General features: G+C 37.1%; 2 protein-coding genes across 2 annotated transcripts in view; one reads left to right on the forward strand and one right to left on the reverse strand.

Moving 5' to 3' along the window:
- Nucleotides 1-10,830: 10,830 nt before the first annotated feature.
- CAPZA3 (capping actin protein of muscle Z-line subunit alpha 3) lies at nucleotides 10,831-11,900 on the reverse strand. The gene has a single exon (XM_029955132.1). It carries the CDS (start codon nucleotides 11,745-11,747, stop codon nucleotides 10,848-10,850), a length of 900 nt encoding a protein of 299 aa, XP_029810992.1. The 5' UTR covers nucleotides 11,748-11,900; the 3' UTR covers nucleotides 10,831-10,847.
- Nucleotides 11,901-11,982: 82 nt separating this feature from the next.
- Nucleotides 11,983-25,743, forward strand: part of PLCZ1 (phospholipase C zeta 1) — a 50,536-nt gene continuing 36,775 nt past the window's right edge. Inside the window, exons 1-3 of the mRNA XM_029954620.1 lie at nucleotides 11,983-12,033; nucleotides 12,523-12,675; nucleotides 13,712-13,835. Coding sequence (XP_029810480.1) covers nucleotides 12,665-12,675; nucleotides 13,712-13,835 — 135 coding nt within the window. The 5' untranslated portion in view covers nucleotides 11,983-12,033; nucleotides 12,523-12,664. The remainder of the gene's footprint in view (nucleotides 12,034-12,522; nucleotides 12,676-13,711; nucleotides 13,836-25,743) is intronic.

Below are 25,743 nucleotides of genomic sequence, written 5' to 3' on the forward strand. Positions count from 1 at the left end.
AGAATTATAATTATAAAACTCTAATATGTGAATAGAAATTTTTAACTCCCTGAAGATATACATGAATCTCTTATATAAAATGGCAACTTGACAGTCTACACTTGACCTTCCCAAAATGTGTTCTGTGTAATATTAATAAATTTTACTTGAAAGAGGGTCCCTTATACTAACATTTTTGAAAATATTTAATCTCTATCATGTGCCAGACATTATTTAGATGCTGAGGATATTCTAGTAAGCCAAAGAAACATGTTTGCTGCCCTCATAGGCTTTGTACTCCAGGATAAAAAAAATCAGAATTAAAAAAAATTCTAGGGGTGGTGAATGCTACGAAGGAAATAAAGTTGGTGATGTGGTAGATTTTGTGATAGTGCTGTGTGGTGACAGATGGCGGCTACACTTGTGGTGAGCATGGCATGGTGTGTAGACTTCTGTCCAACACCTATGTTGTATACCTGAACCTAATGTAACATGGTGTGTCAATTGTACTTCAGGTAAAAAAAGAAAGAAAGAGGGACACTTGAGTGGCTCAGTGTCTTAATATCAGCTCAGGTCATGATCTGACCATTCATGAAATGGAGCCCTGCATCTGGCTCTGTGTTGATAGCACAGAGCCTGCTTGGGATTCTCTGTCTCTTCTTTCTCTCTCTGCCCCTTTACTGCTTGTGTGCTCTCTCTCTCAAAAAAAAAAAATTAAACTTTTAGAAAGAAGGAAGGAAGGAAAGAAGTAAGGTAGGAAGGAAGATGGCATTTGAGTCGAGGCTTGAAGGATGTAGAGAAGCTGGTCTCAAAAAGAACTGAAAGATATGTTCTCAGGCAGAAGAATCTAATTAGAAAGTCCCCTCATGTAGGAAAGGGCTTTGTATAGAAAAGGCATAGAAGGAAGCCTATGTGGACAAAAGAGTGGTCAGGGACAAAGGAGGGTGGTGGTTGATAAGATTTGGTGGTGAGGCTTGAGCCAGAGGTCATGAGACCCTATATAGGTCAGTATATGAATATTAGACTTTAAGAATATTAAACCTATTGGTATGCTGTAGGAATAAGCAGAGGATTAATTAATTATTTTTAAAAGCTCATTTTGACTATTTTGCTGGAATAGTTTTAAGAAACTAAGAGTGGAAGCAGAGATAGCAGTTAGAAGGACATTACAAGGGCACCTGGGTGGCTCAGTCGGTTGAGTGTCCAACTTTGGCTCAGGTCCTGATCTCATGGTTCATGAGCCCCGCGTCAGGCTCTGTGCTGGCAGCTCAGTGCCTAGAGCCTGCTTTGGATTCTGTGTCTCCCTCTCTCTCTGTCCCTCCTCGGCTCATGCTCTGTCTCTCTTTCTGAAAAAATAGATAAATATCAAAATAAAATTTTCTTTAATTAAAAAAAAAAAGGACATTGCAGGGTTCCTTTGAGAAGGGATGTGCTCTGAACTGGAGTGATGGTCACAGTCATGGAGGGAGGTGGGCAGATATCCTTTTGGAGGTCAAACTCAAAGACCTTGCAGACAGATTAGATGTGAGTGGTGAGGGGGGAAAGGGAAGAATCACAATGATTTCCAGATAACACTCAACTATAAATATATTTTTTAAAATGACATACTATCTCAGAGCCTTTAATAGGTTCATGTACATTGATACCCCAAGTAGGGGTACATATCACATTTTCAAACTTGTTTGTCCATGAATCCCAGACAGTTCTCTTTACTTTTTTATTGAAAAGTTTTTAAATGTTTATTTTTGAGAGAGAGACAGAGTATGAGAAAGGAAGGGTTCCAAGAGATGCAGAATCTGAAGCAGGCTCCAGGCTCTGAGGAGGCAAAGAACAGTTTTTGAAAATGAATTTCAAATAAGGAATTGAGTAATAAGAAGATAAAAGGAAAGCAGAGTTAGTCATACTGAAAATATTTTGTAAAAGAATTTTGGGAGCGTTCGGGAGCCTCTTTGGGATGCAGTCCCTTAGGAGGGCACTGAAATACGTGCAATGGTGGGTTGGTAGCAAGGTCAGCTTGTTTTACCAGGTCTTGAAGAGTTTGATATGAGATATTCTTAGGTAAAACTGATACAGTGGAACTATGAGTATTTGTAAGTGGGTTACATGTTGGACCAAGCTAAGTTGGGTAATGCAGTTTAACTCAAATTTTCCATAGTCAAATTCTCTGCAAATAACTGTGTGCTGGGAGTCAGTTTAGTTCCAATAAAATATACTGAGTGCTACCATATAACTATAAAAAGGCCACTGTCACCAGATTTTCCTCTCTTCTTTCTTGAGGTCTTGCCATTAGAGATCATGGTACTCCACAAGAACTTCCAAAAATGTGAAGAGATCAGTTTGACATATGATGACCATTGTAGACATAGCTAATTTAATTCCAAACAAACACTATAGAGCCTTCTGAATTTTAGGTATTTGCTATACTACAACAGTTTTGCAAAAAGGCCCTAATTTTCCTTTACTTTAATAAACAAATTTTTACACATTTTATAAATCCTATATTTTTTATAAACCCATAAGAATTTGAGCTGGTGGATTGAAGATTGTTTATCTAAGAATGAAGTATAAAAAGAAGCATTGACATGAACATGAGAAATACTCATTAAGAAACATTATGATACTGTTCAGGTATCTCTGATAAAAACACATACAATGTTTATGGAATTTTCCCTTCCTTCAGTCTCATGTTATGACTGTCTCTGAACTGAGGGCTGCATTTGCATGCTGTTAGGGTCACAGATCACATTTCTAAGGAATGAAAAACATAAATCTGTCCAATTAGTAAATTCTAGTCACACAATAAATTCTTTTTTATTTGTATGAGTTTGGAACATGAACATGGTGCTTTTAAAATGAGGAGCACTTTATGTATTCTAAAATTAGAATAAAAAGTGACTAGGGAGATAAGGACAGTATGATAAGCATTATATTTATGTAATAAAGTTAATGCAGGAAGGCTGTTGCATTTATAACCTAGAAGAGGTTGTCCTTTTCAAGGCAGCTAAAATGAACTAAAATATTGAGAAAAATTACTTGAAATCCTTCCAAACAGACCTTTTACGTAGCTCTATAAAATATATTTATTTATTTAACCTAATGGCATTTCTAAATGAACAAAAGGACGAAATATACTTAGTAAATGCTGGATGTTCATCATACCGAAGTAAAAGCCCTGTAAGGTGTCAGAAATCATATTCAGAATGAATGAATGTGTGTCTAGTATCCTCCATTCGCCCTCCAAATCTACCTTCTCCCCTTCCCTATCTTACTACTGGCCACGGGAGGCTGATGTACGTGGATTCCCTTGCCCTCTGGCTTTTGACTGATTTTGAGAATGGGGAGCTCTAACAGAAGCTGGAGAAAGAAAAACAAAAAGGAGCACACTTATACCCTTTCTCTCTTTCTGAGCGGCCTCCTCAGGCTGTCAGTGTCTCATGAAAGGACACAGAAATCCTTCTTCTGGGGGCCCATTATATTGACTCCTCCCTCTAGGTTCACATATTTAGGTCAGGGTTAGAACCTTGACCTAAATATGTGAACAGACTTAATGCTATTTTACTCTCCTCAGTGTTCCCTTATCTTTGTGGATAATCCCTTCATTATATCTTTTTTTTTTTAACTACACAATTTGTATTTGTCATTTGTTTTCTGTTTGGGCACAAACAGATTAAATTAGGAAGGCAAATCTTGTCCCTAGAGCCTCCTTAAGGTATCTATGTCTACATGGCATATAATATAACATCAAGAATGCATTGTCAGGACAATAAAGGGTGGGAATTGTATTCTTATCATGTACCAGACACTATGACCTTTAAAATGTACAGCTGTACTTCCAACTCAGAGACATTTGTAAATTACAATTTCTGAAAGGTGGAGAATTTGTTTGGATTGATGCTCCCAAGAACTTTCTGTTATCTTTGAGAAATGCTTGTGTGAAGTTCTGACCAAACTGGAGACTGTTGGAAGCTTTCTTCTCTTGGACATTTATTTTTTCACCAATCATCTGTTGTTCACACAGTATATGTAAAAAATTATTCTAGGTAGTATTCAATCCTCACTTAACTTTATGTCAAAGAAGTCATATATTTGAACCTTTCTTAATGTCACACAGTAGTAATTGGTAGAATCAAGACTTGAACTTAGATATTCTGATTCAAAGTTTTATAGATTTCCATTGTATTGTGTATGAAAGAAACAAAATCTCTTCTTTAGCCTATTAAGAGAAACAGGCCAAACACCTATATCTAATATTCAAATTAACATAGATAGTGACCATAGAATGACCATAGAATTAGACATAAAATGTATTCACATGTAAGAAATGTAGAGAACACTTTTGGTGAAGCTTCTTTTAGGCTTCTTGGAAGAGGTGATTAAGTCCAGTAGAGTCATATAAGGTCATGTAAGAGCAAGGGGCACTCAGATCATGGAAAGCCTTTGAACACTCAGCCAGAAAATGTGAAATCTACTCCCTAGTCAATCAGTATCTTTTAAAAGTGTTTGATCAAGACTGTGAGTAACATCAATGAATAATCAGTTGAGGATTATGAAAATTAATTTGGCAGAACTTCATAGAATAGATTGGAGATTAAAAAGGAAAAGAAGCCAAACTTGTTAGAAAACTCGATAAGTGAGAAGTAACAAAGATTATTGATAAGGTGAGAGAGGGAATAAATAAGAAAAATACTTGCAGGACATAAATAAAAAGATTCAATGACTAATTAAATTTTAGAAAATAGGAAAGAAGTTAGAGATGCCTGAGTTTTGACCTTGAGTTAATGGCAAGATAGTGCTTCTAAGCAGAAAAAAGGAAGAATAATTTGTTTGAGGGAAAGAGGAGCTGGTAAGAATAACAGCTTCATTCTGGAAATGTTGATTTTGACATTGTAAGGTAGGATTTGTAGTAGGTATTATTGGAAAAGAAGCCTAAGTCAAGTTGATTAGAGTCATCTGTATGGTTTTTAGTAGATGTCTTGTTTTTATTCATAGAGTGTAGGTGAACTGGGAGCGGATGGATGTGGGGTAGGAAGGGGCAGTGAGTGCGGACGAAGGGGGAGCAGCGGCCACATAGGATATTCTTGGAGATCTAAGTCAAACTGGGAAATGTGTTTATGCTAAGCTGTTCTGGCAGACTGTGGTCAATGTTGTATCTTACGATAAGTACAGTGCTTAGTAGAAAAAAATAAGCAGCAAGTTTGGAAGCCAAAAGGGAAGAGAAATAATACAAATGGTATTCAAAAATACTGTTTTGAAGAGCTACTTAGTAATAGGCCATGAATTGTGAGTACAAATAATACAAATGGTATTCAAAAATACTGTTTTGAAGAGCTACTTAGTAATAGGCCATGAATTGTGAGTACTGGAGTTTTCTTCAGTCCTGTTGTACCTGATGAATATTGTGAAGAACGGGGTGGTTGCTGAAGACTTTGGTGACCAAAGGTGATAATGTAAGAAGAGGATGACAGAGGTTTGGAGGATGCCTGTGTGTGAGTGTAAAGTACAGTGGAGGAGGAGAAATGAAAGGAGTTAGTGGAAGGGGGAGATTAAGGTGCAGTTATAACTGAGGAATTAAATGTTTTTCAGAATAAAGAAGTAGTCATGTTCTCATGACAATAACCGATGAAAGACAATTGGAATAAACAATTATGATATTGAAAACTTTTGAGAATGGATCTTTATTAGATTATTTCACTGGCAGCCAGAAGGTGCAGAGTTAAGGTAGCACGATCTGGTATAAAGAACAGGAGTTTTCAAGTGTGACAGACCTGATTTGGAATCTCAGTTCTGGCCCTTACCAGCTGTGTCAATTTGGCAAAGCTACTTAAGAATATTCTTAGTTTCCTAAGCTGTAAAAAATAATTCCCAGTTGTATAATTCTTATAAGGAATCAATGAGGCAGATGAAATTGCTGGTAGAATGCCTAGAACATAGCAGTCTCTTAATTAAATCCATTCCTTTAAGAAAATAATAAGTGGTAAGGATACAGAAAAAAATTAAGAATAGGATAATCCTTTGAAAAGTTTCATGGTGAAAGGACCTAGGAAACTTGTAGGGAAAAATTTTTTTAGGCTAGTTGGAACTGTATGTGCTGGCTGGTGGAGGAGAGGAACCAAAATGGATGGGGCTAGTGAGGAACTAAGAACCAAAAAAGCTATTTGAAGAATCAGGAGTCTGGATAACAAAAGATCAAGGACGTAGAAGAAGGTGAACAGGAGGAAGAGTTTGTCTTACAAAGGAATATATGAGACTACTTTCCAGGAGAAGAAAATAAATATATTTTTAAGTATAGAGAAAGGAGGCTATAGAAGCTCTTTTTGAAAGCATGTGTCTTCTTGGTAAAGGGACAGTGTCACTTACTTAAATGAAGGACTGATGGAGAAGTAGAGCTTAAATAGAGTAAAAAGATTGAAAAAATATTATGAAGAAGGCTATTGGGGTCAATAGAAAAGACTAAATTGATTGCTTATCAGGAGAGAGACTAGTGACTAATGTGAAGTTGAGATGGATTTCACTAGAATATAGAAAGCAGTAGACTGAGAACCCATTTTTTAATAATAGTACTATATCCTAAGAAGCTGGTGAAATTATCCAAGCAAAAGGGTCAGAATCTAAGAGATGTGTCCTGATGAGGAGATTGAGGAAAAGGTGATAAATAACTGGTTGAGTGACAGTGACTTGAAAGTACTTTTGAGTCACTAAAATCTAATCAGTTATGGGAACTTCATAAATATGCAGAGTCCTGTAGGATCTCTGTTTGGTTACTGGAGACTGTAATGATAAATAGAAAGGAGTACTTGGGGTTTGTATGCTGTGATCAAAATTCCGTCAGTAAAGGAAAGCTGAAGACTTCTTTAACCTCCAGGCAATCCTGAGGCTAGGGCATATCCTCAGAACAGCAGGGACTCCCTGTAGCAGGTTGGTTGAAGGATCTATGCTCCTTCTGAATCTCTGCTTGAGTGGAATATGATATAGTCATTGGATTAGCCCTCTGAACCAGCCCCTCCCCCTGCAAGAGGAAGGACACAAAAATCTTTGCCAGAGGATTATGTAAAATTGAAAGAAATATATGACTTTTGAAGAACCTGATTTTCTTTTTTTTTTAACTTTTTTAAAATGTTTTATTTACTTTTGATGCAGAGAGAGACAGAGCATGAGAGGGGGAGGGGCAGAGAGAGAAGGAGACCCAGAACCGGAAGCAGGCTCCAGGCTCTGAGCTGTCAGAACAGAGCCCGACGTGGGGCTCGAACCCACGAACCTGAGATCTGACCTGAGCTGAAGTTGGAGGCTTAACCTACTGAGCCACCCAGGCGCCCCGAACCCGATTTTCTTAAACTTATTGGAGGAAGAAATCTCTGTCCATTTGGAGTGCGAAGAGAGCAAAAGTTTTCATCAGAGCAGTAGGCAGTCAATGGCAGCTTCAGAATGCAATCAAATGAAGGATCATCTCAACATCATTGGGGGAAAGTGCAGCGGAATACATAGTTCCTAAAGGGGCAGCAGGTATTGATGGCTTACAAAATCTTAAGGTCAACTAAACCTACCGTGTTTCTTGTCTTTGTTACCCTTATACATTTGTTTACTCATTCACTCATTACCTATCAAATGACAGACAGTAATGGACTTGATCCTTAAGTAGATAAGATCCCCTTCTAATGGAGCTTACATCCAGTTGGAAATGGGATGGGGATGAGAGAACACTGGAATTTTAAAAAACAGTAGACTGAAGAAAACCAATATGCTGAATCCTCAGGATCTGAAGCATTTTTTGTGTATGTGTGTATATGCCTGGGTATGTGTATATATATATGTATATTGCTAGAGTAGGTTTAAGTGTAGGGGTGTGTGTGTGTGTGTGTGTGTGTGTGTGTGTGTGTATGATAAAGGTACAGGAAGGTGTACTGTAGATTTTTCTGGCAATTCCAGCTACATACAAAGAAAATAATTTGGTATAATATAGCATAAGTTCATGAACACCTTTTTTGTTAGTTTTATATTTTTAAGGTTTGTTGCCTATCAAAGAAAACATTTGATATTCAAGATTACTGTGGTGAACTAGACACTCTCTTATGTTATTGATGGGATTATAAATTGTTAAATCTTTCTGGAAAGCAATTTGTCAATATATATTAAATTATGAATATGTTTAAATCTTTTCAATATGCAGTTTTAGGGACTTTATCTTAAGGGAAATAATCCACAATGTGGACAAAGCTTTACATATAGAGATACTCACTATAACCCAATTAATAACAGAAATAAAATGTTAACAATTTAAATTATGTATGAATAGAGAAATAGTTATCTTGTTATGGTTCATGAACTGTATGAGTATCATGTAAATAATTAAAATTATGTGCTCAAGGAATTTTAATGACATGGGACCATATTTATGATATAGGAGGCTGTATAAAAAGAACAGGATAACAATTTTTATGTTGTAAATTCTTAATATTTAAAACAATTCCATAAAATTAGATGGGAGGAAATAGGCCAAAATATTTTATACCTTAAGCATTTTCTATGATTTGTACATGTGACTTTTTATATCCAGAAATACTAATAAATATAATTTTAAAACCCCATGTTTCAGTGGGAGTTAAATGCTTCTGTGATTATTCCATAAACCATCAAGTCCTATTCTGGAATGTTCTGGCAAATCAACACCTACATATATAAAGCCATAATATCAATCCAAATTTTTGTTACATAGTTTGTCAGAAAGGTATGTTTTAGTGCAATGAGAGTAATTGTCTTGGCTGCTTTTCTTTAGAAAAAAGGTTTTTCTTAACTTTTTAACATAACAGATAAAGGCCTGTCCTTGGTCTGTGCACAGCAAATCTAGTGAAGTAGTAGACGTGGCTTTCATTTGGCAATCGTTTTACAGGCATTATTTTAATTGAGTAAATAGAAAGCATAAGATTGGGTTTATGTTTGGACCAATATTTCTTAAAATGTGGTGCAGGGATCCCTTGCAACAGAGTCATCTATGAAAATTGTTTAAAATGTAGATTTCTTAGCTTACTAAATCAAATATGAGGATGGTTAGTGGGAAGTTGTATTTTTTAATGTTTATTTTTAAGAGAGAGGGACACACAGTGTGAGCAGGTAAAGGACAGAGAGAGAGGGAGACACAGAATCTGAAGCAGACTCTAGGCTCTGAGCTGTCAGCATGGAGCCTGATGTGGGGCTTGGACCCATGAACCACAAGATCATGATTTGAGCCAAAGTCTGACACTCAGAACTGACTGAGCCACCCAGGCACCCGTGGGAAGTTGTATTTTTAAAGATATGCCCTAGGTAATTCTCCTGAGATTCTCTAAGATCCATCAGTTGAAGTAGAAATGATTGAGATTTAGAAATTCTAAGCTTGTCTGCTTCAATGCTTCTTAAGTAGAATGAGATCTTTCCTAAACAGCATAGATCCAAAATACAGAGACTTTTACCTACCGGTAAGTCAGAATTAGGGAATGGGGCCTATCTACTGCTCTGTTGCAATCTTGTTAGAGAGGTTTAAATTTGGAATTCTTTAAGAGCATAGGCAAGTCGTCAGTAACTTTTTTGGGAATAGTAATAGGGTGACTGAATAGGTAATTTATCTTGGCTAGAAAGTAGCAGTCCACTAGTTACAGATCCTATGGAAGTGTCCTTTGGACAAAATGCTTACCTAAATCATTATAGAGTTTACAGCTCTTAATGAAACAGGCTTCCAGGGAGAGTGGTCATACCCTAGAGGTTAAAAGCAGAGGCCAGACCCACCTGTCACTTACTATGTGCCTGGAAGAATTAAACAGTTCAAAACCTTAGATTCTTCTCCCATAAAATGGAGTTACTAATATTTGCTAGCCGAATCATGAAAAGTTGTGTGCAAATCATTTAGCACAGGGCCTGGCATGAACTAGGCACTTATAAATGCCTACAGTGATGACTTCACAAGAATTCGACTATACAAGCTTGAGAGGTCAGCTTTTCCAGTTGATTTTTCAAAGACCATGTTAGTCATCAGAAAAGCTCAGGATCTGGGGACACCTGAGTGCCACATTGAGTGGCTAAGTCAGTTAAGCATCTGTCATGATCATACAGCCTCATGTCATGATCTCTCAGTCCATGAGTCCCAGCCCTGAGCTGGGATCTGTGCTGACAGCTCAGATCCTGGAGCCTCCCTCCGATTCTGTGTCTCCTTCTCTCTCTGCCCCTCCCCTGCCCATGATCTGTCTCTGTCTCTCTTTCAAAAATAAGCATTTTTTTAAAAACCCATAAAAGAAAAACCTGGGGATTTGAGTAATCCCAATTCTTGGAGCATAGGGGCTCTAAATTTCCTACTAATTCTTCATCTGAGGTAGATTTTTGATATCTGTCGTTTTCATGGAATATCCAGTACTAATGTCACTTACTGAAATCCACTCTCTCTGGCTTGAGTAGGACTGAATTGAATTATGTAAATTATCACTTGCAGAGTGACTTTCCTTTGTATACCTTCTCTAGTTACAAAGAAAGTCAAAGGTCATTCCTATACACACACACACACACACACACACACACACACACACACCCTATACACACAGCCTTAACCCTGACCACCTTTGCAATACTTCTGGGTGCCACATTTTACCAAGCTGTTTTAGGTTCTAATACACATCTTTGGCTTTATGATGGTTGCTACCAAGAAGCACATTTACATCACCCTTTTCTTACCTTATTTGTTAATGTTTCTTGAGTATTATTTGTTATTTGTTACACTTTTCCCTAATTTAAACTTGAATTTGTCAAGTGATAGGCATCTCTAGTGGCTTCTGAACATTAGGAAAATACCAAGATCCCTCCCAGAAATACAACTAAATCAGGCTGAGACAATTACCAGGAGCAATCCTTTATATTATCCAGTTGCATAACACACTTCTTGAATAAATGACATATCCTAATTTAGGATACATCACCAGATTCAAGTCAGACAGTATCCTCTGCCAGTCAATGAGAGTGCGGGTCACTGGAAGATCTCTTCGTAGAATTTTTCTCAAGGCTTCATTCGATAACTCCTGTAATTCTTCTAAGACTGCAGCTTGAAATATATTCTCTTGCTCTTCCACGAGCCTTGCAAAATTTAAAGCCAGTTGAGCTTGGTTAACTACTTCCAAGCTTTCTTTTAGGTCCTTGGAGATTTCAATATGAAGGTTGACAGCCTTGAAGAAGTGGGCTTGCACAAAAATTCTTCCTGTTACTTGGGTTAGAAATGGATTGATTTGGAAAATCCACTTAGATTTCCAAAGGCCATTCCAGCAGTCTCTTGTTTCATAGCTGTGGTCCTCAATGCACGCTATCAGGAACTCCTTTTTTTTCACAGTTTTTCTCAGCACGTTGCAATTTCCTGCTGGGTAGTGATCATTCACATACAGTTTTAAGGCACACAGAACAACATTTCTCAGGTATTCTGTCTCATTCCGAATGATACCGTGACTTTGTATGTCTTTTAACTGGTTTTGAAGCAGGTCGAATTTGAAGGAAAGTTTGCTTTGAAAGTCAAAAAACCGGAAGTCACCCACTACGTTGTGGTGAGACAGGAGTACTGGATTTCCATCGATACAGAGTGGTACCGAATATTTTTGGCAGTGTTGGTGGCCTGCACACTCACCTTGTTGGTGCATGAGTTTTTCATCACGGATAAGCAGACAGAGATCATCAAAGGCGTTTACAAATTCCCCGGGAGGAGCCTGTATCAGCAGTCTGCGAATTACTCTCTCTTTCTCTTTCCTACTCAGAACGCTAAGTGACATGCTTGGTTGCGCCAGAAGCAAAGCTTCTGAAATAAAGAGTGTTCAAAGGATGAGAAAACATTCCATGAGACACCTTTCCCATCAAGGTGTTAAACAGTCAAGTTTAAGATTACTGTGGCTAATCATGAAAGCAGGTTGTCTGACAAGCTCCCAGTCTCCTGATGAAGTCATAAAGAAGCTTTCTCTATGAAGTGTGGAACTTTTGATGATATCACAATGGGTGTTCATTTCAGGCCAAAAGAAAACATGACAGTCACCTGACAACGTGGTACCCAGCCATCCAGCTGTATGTATTTTGAAGATTTTAAAAACTTAGCCTCCCAAACAGCCTTCTTCAAGAGTGGTGTGTCTCTGTGTGCAGTATATGTTGTCAGGGATCTAGAGAAGCAGCCCAGAGTTTCTAGAGTGTTTGGTGGCAGCACTTTGCACCTTCAGGGACCACAATGGCATTGATTTATCCTCAGTCCCTCAGAATAGTTTCCCCAAACCTACTGGAAAGCACATTATGGTCAAAAGCTTCGGGGAAGGGGTCATTAAAATCATAAAAATTAAACAAGATGGCAGTTAATAGAAAAATGCCAAACAGCAGAGGATACTGCATTTCTAGATATTGAGGGTTTGAAGATTCTCACAATGTAAGCGAGAAGCCAGAAACTTTCAAGGGCAGTGAAGTGCAGGAACCACACCTCACATGTGGTTTCTGTAGGATTTAAGTGTGAGCTATCTCCAAAGAACAAAGGCGCAAACCACTCTGTGTTTTCTGCTTTCTCTCTAGAAAAGGGTCAGAGGCAACAGCTGATGAATATCAAGAAATTCCTTTACTACAAAAGGGCAGAAGAGTTGACCATATTTGACACCTGTGCAACATGTAATGGGGAGAGACTACTAAGCGAGGAGAAACAACAGGTCATGAAAATATGGAGAACAAATATCCATTCAGAAGTTGTTTCTGTTCCTCTTTTCTCTTCTTTCTCTTGATTTATCCCCTTTACTTGATTCTCCTTTTTTTCTTTTCGAAGAGCCCTGAAGTTAAGCCTTTCTCATTTAAGTGTAAACTACTTCCTTTCCATGTGTCCTAAGCTTTTCTGAGTTTCCCTCATTTTCTGTTTTTTACTTATAAGAACTTATAAACTCTGCCATGAAGTCACAGCCTTTCAGTGTAACTGCTCTTCATTAGTTTTAACCATCTGAAATTGAGTGGAATTTTGAACAATTTTTGCCAATACCTTTTGTGATTTCATAAGCTGTCATATTAATTCCCAACTTCAGTTTTTTTAATTGAAGTGTCCTAATTTTTGCGGTTTGTCTAGATATAATAACTAAGCTTGATTATTTTAGTTTTCTCATTTATACCAAACATACACTCAGCATGGCATTTTTAACCCTTTGTGGTGGTACTTAAAATGTTGCCTTTTTGGGGCATATGTGTAGCTGGACATTTAGCTAATGTCATGGTAATAATAATTATATCAAACATGATAATTATTTATTGAAGACTCAGTGGCAGAAACTGTGTTCAGTAATATATTGAGAACTTATTTAATGCCCCCACTTTCCCTAACTCTTAATTTGCCCACCTTTCAGACTAGGAAAGGGAAGCTGAGAGAGGTCAAGTGACAGGGCAATCTTGAAGCCCAGCTGTCCCCTGAGTCCATGTCTCAGAAAATAGACCCTATTTCCCAAATAATAACTTAATTGCTCAACTGTTTATTTTTATTCTTTTTCCGTAATTTTTATTGTGTTATGTATGCCCTCTCATACCTTTACTACAGAATAATACCTACTTAATTTTGTTTTAACCATTATTTTATCATAGAAATATCTTGTCACTTCAGCAAAAGATAGACTATACCTTAAAGATAAAAATGTTAAATTGAAGAGAAATCAAATATTTCCTTAGGCATTTTAAGTGCTTAATGATTTTCTGTGAGAATTTCCTTAACTTCTTTTTTTGTGCTTCATACATGGTTTTTGTCAATGATTCTGGATGAATTTAGAAGTGGAAAAATTAACCTAGAAAAAACTCACAAATTACTTGAAAAATTAGACATTCAGTGCAGTTATGTTCATGTGAAATCTATCTTTAAGGTGAGATAATATCCACACCCCTGTCTGCCCCACCCTAGAAAGAACTTAATCCAATATAGGGGAATGTTCATAGCTACTTGGATGCTTTCTGCAGAAAATACATATGAAAAATTAGTCTCCTGAGAATTAAACCAATTAATTATGCTAAATATATTTATAATCAAAAAGGAGAGAGTTTGGGTAGGAGATAAAATAAGTTGTTGATAAAATTTGAAATAATACCAGGTTATTAATTTAGCACACTTAGCTGAAGATACAGGAATGTTCACATAAGATTAGGGTTGGCCACATGATTAAATCAAAATCACATAAATGGATTGGATGTTAGTGATTTATAGAAGGAAAAAGAAATCTTGAGAAAAATGGTATCTTACTCACTTCAAAGTAAGAAATTGCCAAAAGTTTTCTTTGTTTGAAGAACTAGTGGGCAGGGAAACTGGATCAATTCTTTCGCTAGAAGACACAGGGAAAGATCATCAGTAAATAAGAAAAAGCCATGCATTCAGCTGAGTTTTGTGCTAGAAATGGCAAATTTCTTAGCAAATCAGGCACGAATACTGGTCTGGCTAATCCAGATAGTTAAGATAGAAATTCTGAATATAATACTGTTGCTTGGAGGTGACTACCCAGATAACATCTGTGAAATAGTTACTATTAATAAACACTGGGAGGCCTGCGTTACCTACTTGTATGCTAACCAGAGAGCCTGATGTAATTTCATGGATGATGGCAGAGGTAAGCTTCTGGTTCAGCCAAAATAGACTTGTTACAAAAATAGCCATTGCAATGGTATCAGCATTTTGGTGCCATTTCTTGTTACTCACAAAAATAGCCGTCACAAGGGTATCAGCATTTTGGTGCCCTTTCTCGAAGCCTCAATTCCCAAAGCAAGATGTGAAGAGAGCCAGTTGACACAGGCACACACAGTGGGCTGTCCTATCAGAGAGGGACCTCGAGCTTATGGAACCCAAATCTTTTATTACAGGAAGTAAGCCTGTCTGATCTTTGCCCTGATGGGCGCCCTTATCATTATTATTACTCACAGTAAACAAACCTGCTTTTTCCCCTGGAGGGAGATACTATCTCTTCATACAAACATCCTTGAAAAACTAGTTCTGAAGTAAGTGGTGGCTCCTCTGCTCCAAAACCTGCAGAGACACAGGAGACCACTGAACAGACTCCTCAAGTGCTTCTCTCAACAAGATTTAGCCTCATGTTTACAAATCACAAAGAGGAGGTTCAAAAAAACACTGCACCTCTCAAGAGATGCAGTAAAAGATGTTTCAGATTGTTTTTTTATGAATGCAAGAAGACAAGGTTTGTGAAAGAGCTTTATAAGTAGAACTACCCCCCCCATGGTATCACTCAATGGGAGAACCAAATATGTACTTTACAGTTTAATAAAATTCACATTCAACACAACATAGAGGAAATATATTAAATTTGTATCAAATGTGCAATATGATAAATCTTATTCAGTGATTATCAGGTTGCTTTGCATTGTCTACAAAATTAAGATAAGTGTCTGAGATGCACTGATTAAAATGCATGCCATATTTAAAAGTGTTATATAAAATGTGCAACAGTTCTAATAAAGGAATAAGTCATTAACTGATATTAACGATTATTTGGATGTGGCAGGATGAAGGTCTATTTTGTTTAGCAAACGTTTTGGAATGGTTTTTTAATTCACAATGTGAATTATAAAAATTAGAGGGGCAGAGGTTGCTTAGAATTCTTTAAAAAACCTCTTTAAAATGACCCCAAATAATTTAAACATAAATTGCATATACTAGACTGATGATCATGACAAGAAATTCTTATCTATTAAAATAATTCCCCTAGGCCCTTGAATAGATGATACTTTGTTACCTTTGGCTAAATTGCCATATATGCATTAAGATGTTAATTAAATAGAATGCTAGGGAAGGTGTGTTGGCTAATGAAATTTTCTGAACAGCTAAAAACTAAGCTTCTTAAACATTGGACTATTTTGCTTCAACTTTTGTTGTTTATCTTTCCAAACTTCATGGGTACACCTTGTAGCCAGAGTTAATAAAATGAATCTTAAAGAATATTATTTTGGTGACCAAACTTTTCCAAAGTCTCAGGGCTGCTGTTATTGGCATGCTCAATGGGTCTGGAGATTCTTCACTCCATCAGATCTTCCCTGTGAAGTACATGGCAAATCAGAAATTTCTCGAGGCAAATGTCTTAACCTGCAGAATGGGGATACTCATATAGTCATCTTGCAGGATTGTGCGGAATATTAAATACTGTTTGTGAGTGTATCCAGTATCAGGCTTGGCAAAAAGTAGGCACTCAAAAACTATGAGTTCAAGCATATCAATCATAATTGCTCAAAAAATATGGGAAGTTGAATTACATTTATTGATTTCTTAAGAAGCTGGCATAAATTCTAATTTGAATTTATTTTCTTATTGGGTGAATATTTACTATGAAATTTAAGTAAAGAAGGTATACCCTTATGACCCTGGAAAAATATTCTAAATTTTATTTTACAAAATCAATTACTGAGTCATGACTTGGGGAGCAATTCTGTAAGATTTTTTATCCCTTTATTATAAAAATCTTTATTGCTTTTATCATTGTCATTAATTTGCAACATGCAATATACTTTATAAGAAATGTTCTACATCATTTCAATATCATTGCTAGTCTAAGGTTACATTCTTGATTATTGGTTGAGTATGAAATGGTATCCTCCTTAATTTTAAGAATTCTATTATTGTAGGACTTACCTTAAGTTTTCAAATTCTCTAAGCAGTTAACAACTATTATTAAATCTGTATTATGCCCATGGGACTCTGTTTGAAACTGTGGATTGTAAAAATTAGCAAAGTGCTCTAGTGCGTGCTCTCTCTCCCTCCCTCTCTCTCTCTCTTTCTCTCTTATCAGGAGGAAACAAAATGCAGAAATTGCTATTTTATAAGTAGATTATAATAAATATCATAGTTAATAAACTTACAGGGAATCTGACAAGTCAGAAACTCAAACTTGCGCTGTGGTACAGATAGCGTTCTTGGTGTCCCTCGAAGAATAAGAAGCAATATATGTAGTAAACAGTGTGAGAAGTGCTTGGGGAATAAAGGTAATGAAGCATGACTTGCCTATACAACGTGTGCAGGGAATTGTTGAGGAATGCTAGGTATGGCCAGATCACAAAATTCCTGAGTAGTAGGCTACGGAGTTTGGATTTTCTTTTATAGACGATGGGTAGCCATTGAACTTTTCTGAAGAGGGAAATAGTGCAAATTTTAGAATAAATCTGGCAGCAGAGTAGAGTGGTTTGAAAGTTAGAGGGTAGAGAAAGGAGGTAAAGAATTTCTCGGCTGCCTCTGCCCTACAAATCTGCAACTTGGGTCAGTTCAACCACATACTGTTTGGTTCCACTGCAACTTTATGATTTTCTATGTAGTTGGTCCTCCACAGTCTAGCTCCATATCCTTTTCTAATTTTTTTTAAAGGTTTATTTATTTTTGAGAGAGAGAGAGAGATATAGTGTGTGTGTGAAGGGGGAAGGGGAAGAGAGAGGGAGACATAGAATCAGAAGCAGGCTCCAGACTCTGAGCTGTAATCACAGAGCTGGATCTGGGGCTCAAACTCACAAATGGCAAAATCATGACCTGAGTCAAAGGTGGATCCTTAACCAAATGAGCCATCTAGGTGTCCCAGTCCATATCCTTTCTAAAAGTTACATTCTGTCTCATAGCAAATAAACGGGAAGACACGTTTACATTTCTTTCTCCATTTCCTCAATGATTCATCGCAGTAAATTTTGCCTTTATACCTACCTTGAAACCCTATATTTTAAAAATGGTAAATACAATGGTTAGGCTCTCTGTGCACTTTATTTATCCCTCTTTTTTAAAACTACTCCATATTCTGACTTCTATGACATCACTTTATTTTAAAATTTTTGATCATTCCTTTTCCATCTGTCTTTAATTTTCTTTCTTTTTACTTTAGATACGATTCCTGAACAATCTTATTGACCTTTCTTGTTTCTCCAGTTTTATTGAGATATAATTGACATATAATTTTGCCTTTGTTTTGGGTATACAGAATGATGATTTGACATATGTATACATTGAAAAATGATTAACAATAAGTGCTAGAGTCCAGCTCCAGCAGGTCCAGGGCTCCCTGAAGGATGGACAGTGTCAGCAAAATGGGGAGGGATGAGAGAGCCACGAGTTTCTTTCTGATCACCAGGCAGGCATCTCTTCTCTGACCTGAGAGTCAGCTTTATTTATGATAAAATATGTATGGGGTATAGCAAAGAAGTGGCATTTGCCTTAGACAATGATTTCTGACGACAAATTTCTTTGGCATGTAAAAATTTCCCAGAACAGAGATTGGTAGAAGACTCATGCATAATCTTTATCAATAGTGATTGATGTAGGTGATTTAGATGCTTATCATATCATTAAATACTGAAGGTATCTTCAGTATTTAAATATAAGACAATGTTTTTAGCATAGCAAAGGCAAAGGTTAGTTCTTTGTGAGCCGGGGTCAATAGCCTATTTGCTTAAGGGAAAGTATAAGAAAAACAGCATTCTCAGGAAATGCAATGTTTGCTCCTATAATCACAAAAGAAGAAATTCCTATAATAAGTTCCTTCACAAGGTGCAGTCAGCATATTTTAGAATAAGGGGACAAGTCACTCCTGATACCAATCAGCAAGGTGCCTTAGGCGTCGGTGCTCAAGCAAAAATAATTGAGTGAGGGGTAGACATGGGTCACCATCTGACGGCAGGAGGCCGTACAAAACCCACCTTGACCTCACAAGGAGTATTCTCAACTTAGTGAGTTCAGAAATGGCTTCCAACAAATAAGTTTAGTAAACATCCATCAGCTCACATAGGTACAAATTTCTTTTTCTTGTGATGAGAACTTTTAAGATAACTCTTGTAGCAACTTTCAAATATGCAATGTGGTATTACTAATTTTGTGCATTAAATATGCAGAACATATTATTATATATCCTACATCAGTAGCTATAGTCATCATGTACATTTCATCCCTAGTACTTGTTCATCTTATAATTGTAAATTTGTTCCTTTTGACCACTTTCAACCAGTTTGCCCACCCCATCACCCTTGCCTCAGGCAAACTCAGTCTGTTCTTTGTCTACTAGATCAGTTTGTTTAGATTCCACATATATTTGAGATCGTATAGTATTTGTCCTTCTTTGTCTGACTTATTTCACTACATAATGCCCTCAAAGTTTATCCATGATGTCACAAATTATAGAATTTCCTTCTTTTCTATGGCAGAATAATAACTTATTCACATTTTCTTTATTCATCTCTTGACAGACACTTAAGTTGCTTCCACGTCTTGGCTATTGTAAATATGGCTATAACAAACATGGAGATAAGAGAGCTTTTCAAAATAGTGATTTTGTTTCCTTTGAATGAATATCAGGAAGTTGAATTGTATGATAAGTACTTTTTGAGTAATTGTTTATAACCATTATTTGAATTCTTTACTAGGTAAATTGCTTATCTCTTTCATTAAAATCGGTTTCTGGGGTTTTATCTTGTTCTTTTGTTTGGAACATATTCCTCTGTTTCTTCATTTTCTTTTACTCTCTGTGTTAAGTTTCTGTGCATTAGATGGAATAGCCACCTCCACCAGTTTTGAAGGAGTGGCCTTGTTTAGAAGAGGAACCTTATTGTTCATCCCAGACTTGGCTTTCGTTTGTCTCTCAGCCTTTGTGACTGTCCAAGCAGCCTTCTTTATCCTTAGTGACTCCCAGTCACCTAGGGAGTGCCAAGACCCATCGGTGTTCCTAAGGGGGGGACCCAGTCAGCACCTAGGTGTGGGCTGATTAGAAGCCAAAATCCTTCAGTCAGCAGCTTGTGAAGTATACAAATAAACCTCTTTCATGGAAGACTGGAAACGAGTGTCTCTGTCAACTCACTCTGCACCAAGCTCCTGAGGGACAACTAGCCAAGGATTTTCTCTTTGTTTGTCACAGTTCTGCTGGACCTGGGAGCACAAACCCCATTGACCACTAGGGCCAGGCAGTCAAGGGATTTTCATCCTGTGAATAGCAGCTGTAAAATCTGGAGTGCCATGTGTATACAAACACTTGTTTTAGGGAGATATTAGTGATCTGGAGGAAGATAGAGGGAAAGCACAAAGATAGTACCTACTGGCTTCCCTGATCTCTGGGGAAGATTGTAGTCTGCCCCGATACCTGTGTTAGATTAGAAGCATGACTCTCAGGCTCTGGCTTTTAATGTGACTAAGTAGGCTTCTTTCAAGCAAAAACTACATGTTAATCTACCTCCGTGCTAAGCCCTGGGGGAATAGCCACCATGAGTCCCGTGAGCAGTTAAGAATTCTTTACCATAGTTTTCTGATCTTGTGGATACAAGCCCCAGTTGGCTTTCAGAACTAGGTGTTTGGGGGGCTTATGTCTCAGGTGAAAGTCTTAAAAATTGGGACACTACCAGTTGGATCCAAACCTTCACTCCTCAGGGAGAAGCTGAGGGTTGTGAGTTCACTCTCAGTTATATCTCATTATGTTGGGGGGGAGGTTTCTGGAGAGATTTTGTGCCAGCCTCCCCTACCCATTTCGATATAGAATTTTTTCTCATTTGCCCAATATATGGGCAAGTGAGTTCACTCCACTAGTTTCCAGATTTCTTTCAGAGGGAATTGTCCCATATGTAGCTATATATTTGGTGTGTCTTTGGAAGGAGATGAGTTTTGAGCTTCCTATGTCACCACCTTTTTGACTTTGAATGGCTTCCCTTACTACTGTAATGGGAACAAAGCACGAGCTTTCTGTCCTGAACAACAAAACCATACACATGCTACTGTTTGTTCATTGCCTGCCGTATTCTAGGCACCATGTTAGGTTTTTGCGTACAGTATTTTAACACATATGCAAGGACATTGTTAATAGACTCTTTTTACACGTAAAGATATTGAGGTGAGAAATGTTGATACAGTTTATATTGTATTACTGTGGAAATTCATACCTGGGTCTGTCTGCAAAATCCTTGTGTTTTCTCCAATAATACATCAGTCCCCACTTCCCATCCCAACCAATTGTCCACTAGTTGTCTTGGCTCGGATGAAGATACTTCAAGTTTAATATGTTTAAATAATAATCTTTCCCTTCAAAACTATCTTCCTCTCTTCTCTTGGTGATGGAAGCACCATTCTCTCAGATATCTAAGCCAGAGACCTGAGAGATTCCCAGACTCTTCCTTTTACCTTGCCTCCACATCCAATTTTCAAATCTTTTAAGGTGTATTTTATTTCTATACCAAGTCAATTGGTCTCCAAACACTTGCAACTCAAGGCATGCTCCTCAGACTAGTATCTCTGGTGTTTCCTGGAAGCTTCTTAGAAATGCAGTATCAGAGGTATTGAAGCTGACTGTGCATTTTAACAAGTCCATTGGTGACTTATATGTCCATTAGAATTTGAATAGCCTTTTGAACGGATTCCTTGCTTCTAATTCTAGCATCTGGCCTCTTTATAGCTGCCATAGTGATCTTATCTTCCTAAAACAAAATCTATATGATTCCCTCATTAAAGCTCATCAGCAGCTCACTGGTTGAGAAGTCTGAGGGCCTCAGGGCCAAGGGCCCCTTGGATGAATTTTGACTTCCCCTTTGTCTCTCCCTGCAGCTTCACTACCGTCCTCTCCAATCCCCTCTGTTTTTTGTACTGTCATGTGTTTATTTACTCTGACCCCAACAATTAGAGTAACTCTTCTCCCCGTTTTCAGGCAACCATCTTCCTTCTCCCGGAAAGCTCTGCTCGAGGATCACCTTTTCTATAAAGACTATCTTTTTGTCTCCAAGAAGAATCACTGAACTTTCTTTGTCCGTGGTGTATAAAGTTTCTATTATAACACTTTCATGTCGGCTTTCCTTTTCTAGAATATGACCCCCCAGAGAGCTCTGATAATGTGTTGCCTTTACATCCTTATTGCCCAATTTCATTTCTCACTCAGATATTTAGTTAGGAAGGAGGGGAAAACAGAAGACAAAGTTGCTAAGCAACTTAAAGTAGTATGTCAGGGCTGCCTAAGTGGTTTGGTTGGTTATGTGTCTGACTCTTGACTTCAGCTCAGGCCATGATCTCACATGGAGCTCTGCACTGACAGTATAGAACCTGCTTGGGATTCTCTCTCTCTCCCTTTATTTCTGCCCCTCCCCCACTCACATATGCTTGTTCCCTCTCTCTCTCTTTCTCTCAAAGTAAATAGATAAACTTTAACAAAATAAAAAAAATAAGTTAGTATGTCAGAGTTTGGGAAAAAGGTGGTAAAGTCATATTATTTCCTGTGATATATTTTGAATACTTTGTTTTTAGTGTAATTTTAGAGACAAGTTTAAAACATCTCATCTTAATTTAAAAGTAAATTCTATGTTTTGATAAATCAACTTTTTCTTGTATGGTCATTTATTTTAAGTGACATCTCATCTTCTTACTAGCAAACTGAGCAGTAACAACATGAAAAGCTTTTATTCTTTTTTCTGGAAGTATACTATCAGAATATCAATAGAATTATTAAAAAATTTTAATGTTTATTTATTTTTGAGAGACAGAGAGAGACAGAGCATTAGTAGGGGAGAAGCAGAGAGAGAGAGGGAGACCCAGAATCTGAAGGAGGCTCCAGACTCTGCACTGGCAACTCAAATCCATGAATCATTGAGATCATGACCGGAGCTTAAGTCGGATGATTAGCTGACTGAGCCACCCAGGCACCCCTCAATAGAATTATTTTAATATGTTATTTTATCTTCATGTTTTCAACCATACATTTAAACATACAGTCACTAATGTCCTATGCTAGGGTATGTCCAGTACTAGGCATTGGGAATAAAAAAAAATATCTATTTTCATGGCATTTATGATCTTAAGGTATAAGATATGTTTTTAAATTATACATAAACATTGAATGAGTTTTTTGATAAAGTTCTTTTTATATATGCCTTGTAAAAAATAACCACTTAATGAATATTTTTTTAAACAAGAGAAAACTGGCTTCATTACTCTTATTTTATGCTGTACTTATAAATGATTAATATGTAACATTTCTAAAAGCTACAGTATTCCCTGAAGTGGAGCCTGACATTTTGCATATTTTCTGTAATATGTATTTAAAAATATCTTTTCTTATTCTTCCTAGATTTAGGGATATATTAACTGTTTTATCCAATTAAATGCACATATTTCACCAGAATTGCAAAATTGTTTAGGTGATAGATCATGTTCTGAATACCCTCAGCCAGGCTCCGAGAGTCTAAGAAACAAATGGCAAACTTCCTATTCAAGGCAATTGTAGAAGGGATTTAGAAAAAAAGGCTTTCATCCCAGTGTAATTAACTCTATAACAGAAGATGATGCAGAGTCTTATAAAAACCCAAAGGCAAGGGTTATCTAATGTGGCCTTGGGTGTGTGGGGGGATGACAGAGAAGGACTTTGGGAAGACTTCTAGAGCAGGACACTTTTTCAACAATTAGTAAAAATTAAAAAAATAAAAGAATGAGTAAAAATTAGTAGGTTGGGAAGTAAAAGAAGGGTATTCCAGACAGAAGAAACAGCCTGTACAATAGAAAGATCGCTTGTTATTTATACGGTATCTAACTCAGAGCGCCAAAAGCGTGAGGTGCAGGAAGGAAGGGATTAGAGCAGACAACATCAGTGACAGCTTAAAGGACCTTGAATGCTGCACAGTGCAGTTTGGATTTTGTCTTAAAGACAAAAAAGAAATACTGAGCAATATAAGAGGTAGTTGAAAGGATCAGATTTGTATTTTACACATTTTAATTTTGCTTCTATACTGCCGATATGCACAATGGTGTATTGACATGTCTGTCTTCCTGCTGCTTTTCTGGGTGGCTTTGGAGTTAGTTCAAACCCTGGTCTACCAAGCCTGTGGGACTGGGAACAATTGACACATGATTTTTGAACTCCGGTTTCCGCCTAGAGGGGAGATATTAAATTAATACATTGTTATTCTGTGTGTTTCAGCCACTATTATGTGTCTCTGTCTTTAGATTTGAATCTGTTTTGCTCATCACTTCCTTCTTCCTTCTTCCCCTGCTGCTGATACTGTTACCCAGGCTCTGTCACTCCTGACTTCTGCTGCTTTCTGTTTCCTTCTCTTTCTACTGAAATTAAAACTTCCCATCTTCAGTAATACAATTTTCACCTATTGTGTGGGGTTTTATTTTTTCGGTGATTTAATTAATTTCTGATGGCTAACTCCTTTGGGTTGGATCAATTACAGCAATTTTTTTGGATTTGTGAAATTTTGTTTGAACTTTACACCTTTAATGCTTTCTAGTACCTGATGACAACTTTGATCTTTTGGGAAAAACAAAACAGAACAAGTCAGATGGCCACGTTTAAACCTTGCCCAAAAGTAATAAAAATGTCATTACTTAGTGGATAATGTATTTTATTTTACATGGCTATGTAGCAGGACTGTAATTTTTAATTTATACAGTTTCATATACCAAATTTCAGGAATTATGGCACACTTTGATTTTTATGGACTTGTTAAAGATTTTATAACAAATTATGGGTGGGATGGGACTGAAATAAAATAAATTTAATTCTGTAATATTGACTTACGTGGACTTCAAAATCCAGAACTTAACAATATTAAGTCCAATTTTGTTAGTCAACTATGATAAACTGATAATATGAATTACTCTAAGATGATATAATTTTAAGGTGCTATTATTGTTTAATGAGCTGTGGGCCCAATCTGACTACCCTAGATCCCAGCCATTTGCTCAAGCTCATCTCCATCTTATTCCTACTTGGGGCTTTATTTCAGTCCCTGCTTTTTCAAGTTGCTCCATACACATGGACTAATGCTCATTGGTGAACTAAACGGGTGCTTTTCATATTTGATTCTCAGCTCTGACTGTCCCTTGGATCCCTCATATCAAACTCTCTGGTCTACCACTGAAATTTTGGTGATGAGATGACTAGGTCATTTCCCGCATGTTTACCCCCCTGCTGTACCCTGGGTGTTCATTTTATAGGCAGAAGTGCAAAAGATGAGACACTAGGCTGGATGATGTGAGGGAAGCAGAACTTGATAAGGCCCAACAATATATTGATATCTACAACTACCGTTCAATGTATGTCTCCAGTCCTCACAGCAACTTGAATAGAGAGTGCTATCCCCATTTTGCAGATGAAGATTAAGAAGCTCAGACAGTTCCCACCTACTTTGGAGCTAGAAATATAATGTTAGCTCCTTCTTCTTACAAATTGTCAGATTTCACCACATTACAATGGTCCTTCAAAACATGTTCCTTGTACTCAAGCTGTTTACAGTGTAATGAGAAAGTTAAAATGTAAATAAATAGTCTCTTTTGAAATTAAAGGTCCTTCTAAGGTATACTTCCTTTACCTCCAATTTATTTTATTTGTAAGTGATTCTACTAGTTTTTATTCTAACTTTCCTTGATTCTAATATAATGTTAGCTCCTTCATACAAATTGTCAGATTTCACACATTACAATGGCCATTCAACACTTAGTGACTTCTCTCCCTCATGCATGCAAAATTTAATACATTGAGTCCTTCTGGCCTCCCCATTCATAATTTTGCTGATACCAATTCTTTTGTTTCTACTCACCACCTCCCACCTGGATTGCTTCTTCTCAGTTCCATCCTCTGGGTCTATCTCTTCCAATTGCTTATGCAAACTAATCAATCTAAACTTTTACTTCTGCTAGTTATTTTCCTACTCAGAAACCTCACAGTGTTTCTGTTACTTTTACTGACTGGACCCAGCCCACTTTCTTGTCTCTATCTTATAAAGTTCTAACATGAATTTTCCAGAAGAGCTAGGTGAATCCCCTCTTTCTTATTAGAAACTAAC

This window comes from Suricata suricatta, chromosome 10, assembly GCF_006229205.1.
Source record: "Suricata suricatta isolate VVHF042 chromosome 10, meerkat_22Aug2017_6uvM2_HiC, whole genome shotgun sequence".
Classification (NCBI taxonomy): Eukaryota; Metazoa; Chordata; class Mammalia; order Carnivora; family Herpestidae; genus Suricata; species Suricata suricatta.

Excerpts from the sequence above, each read along its gene's own strand:
- CAPZA3 (XM_029955132.1), bottom strand. The coding sequence starts at position 11,747 with ATGTCACTTAGCGTTCTGAGTAGGAAAGAGAAAGAGAGAGTAATTCGC.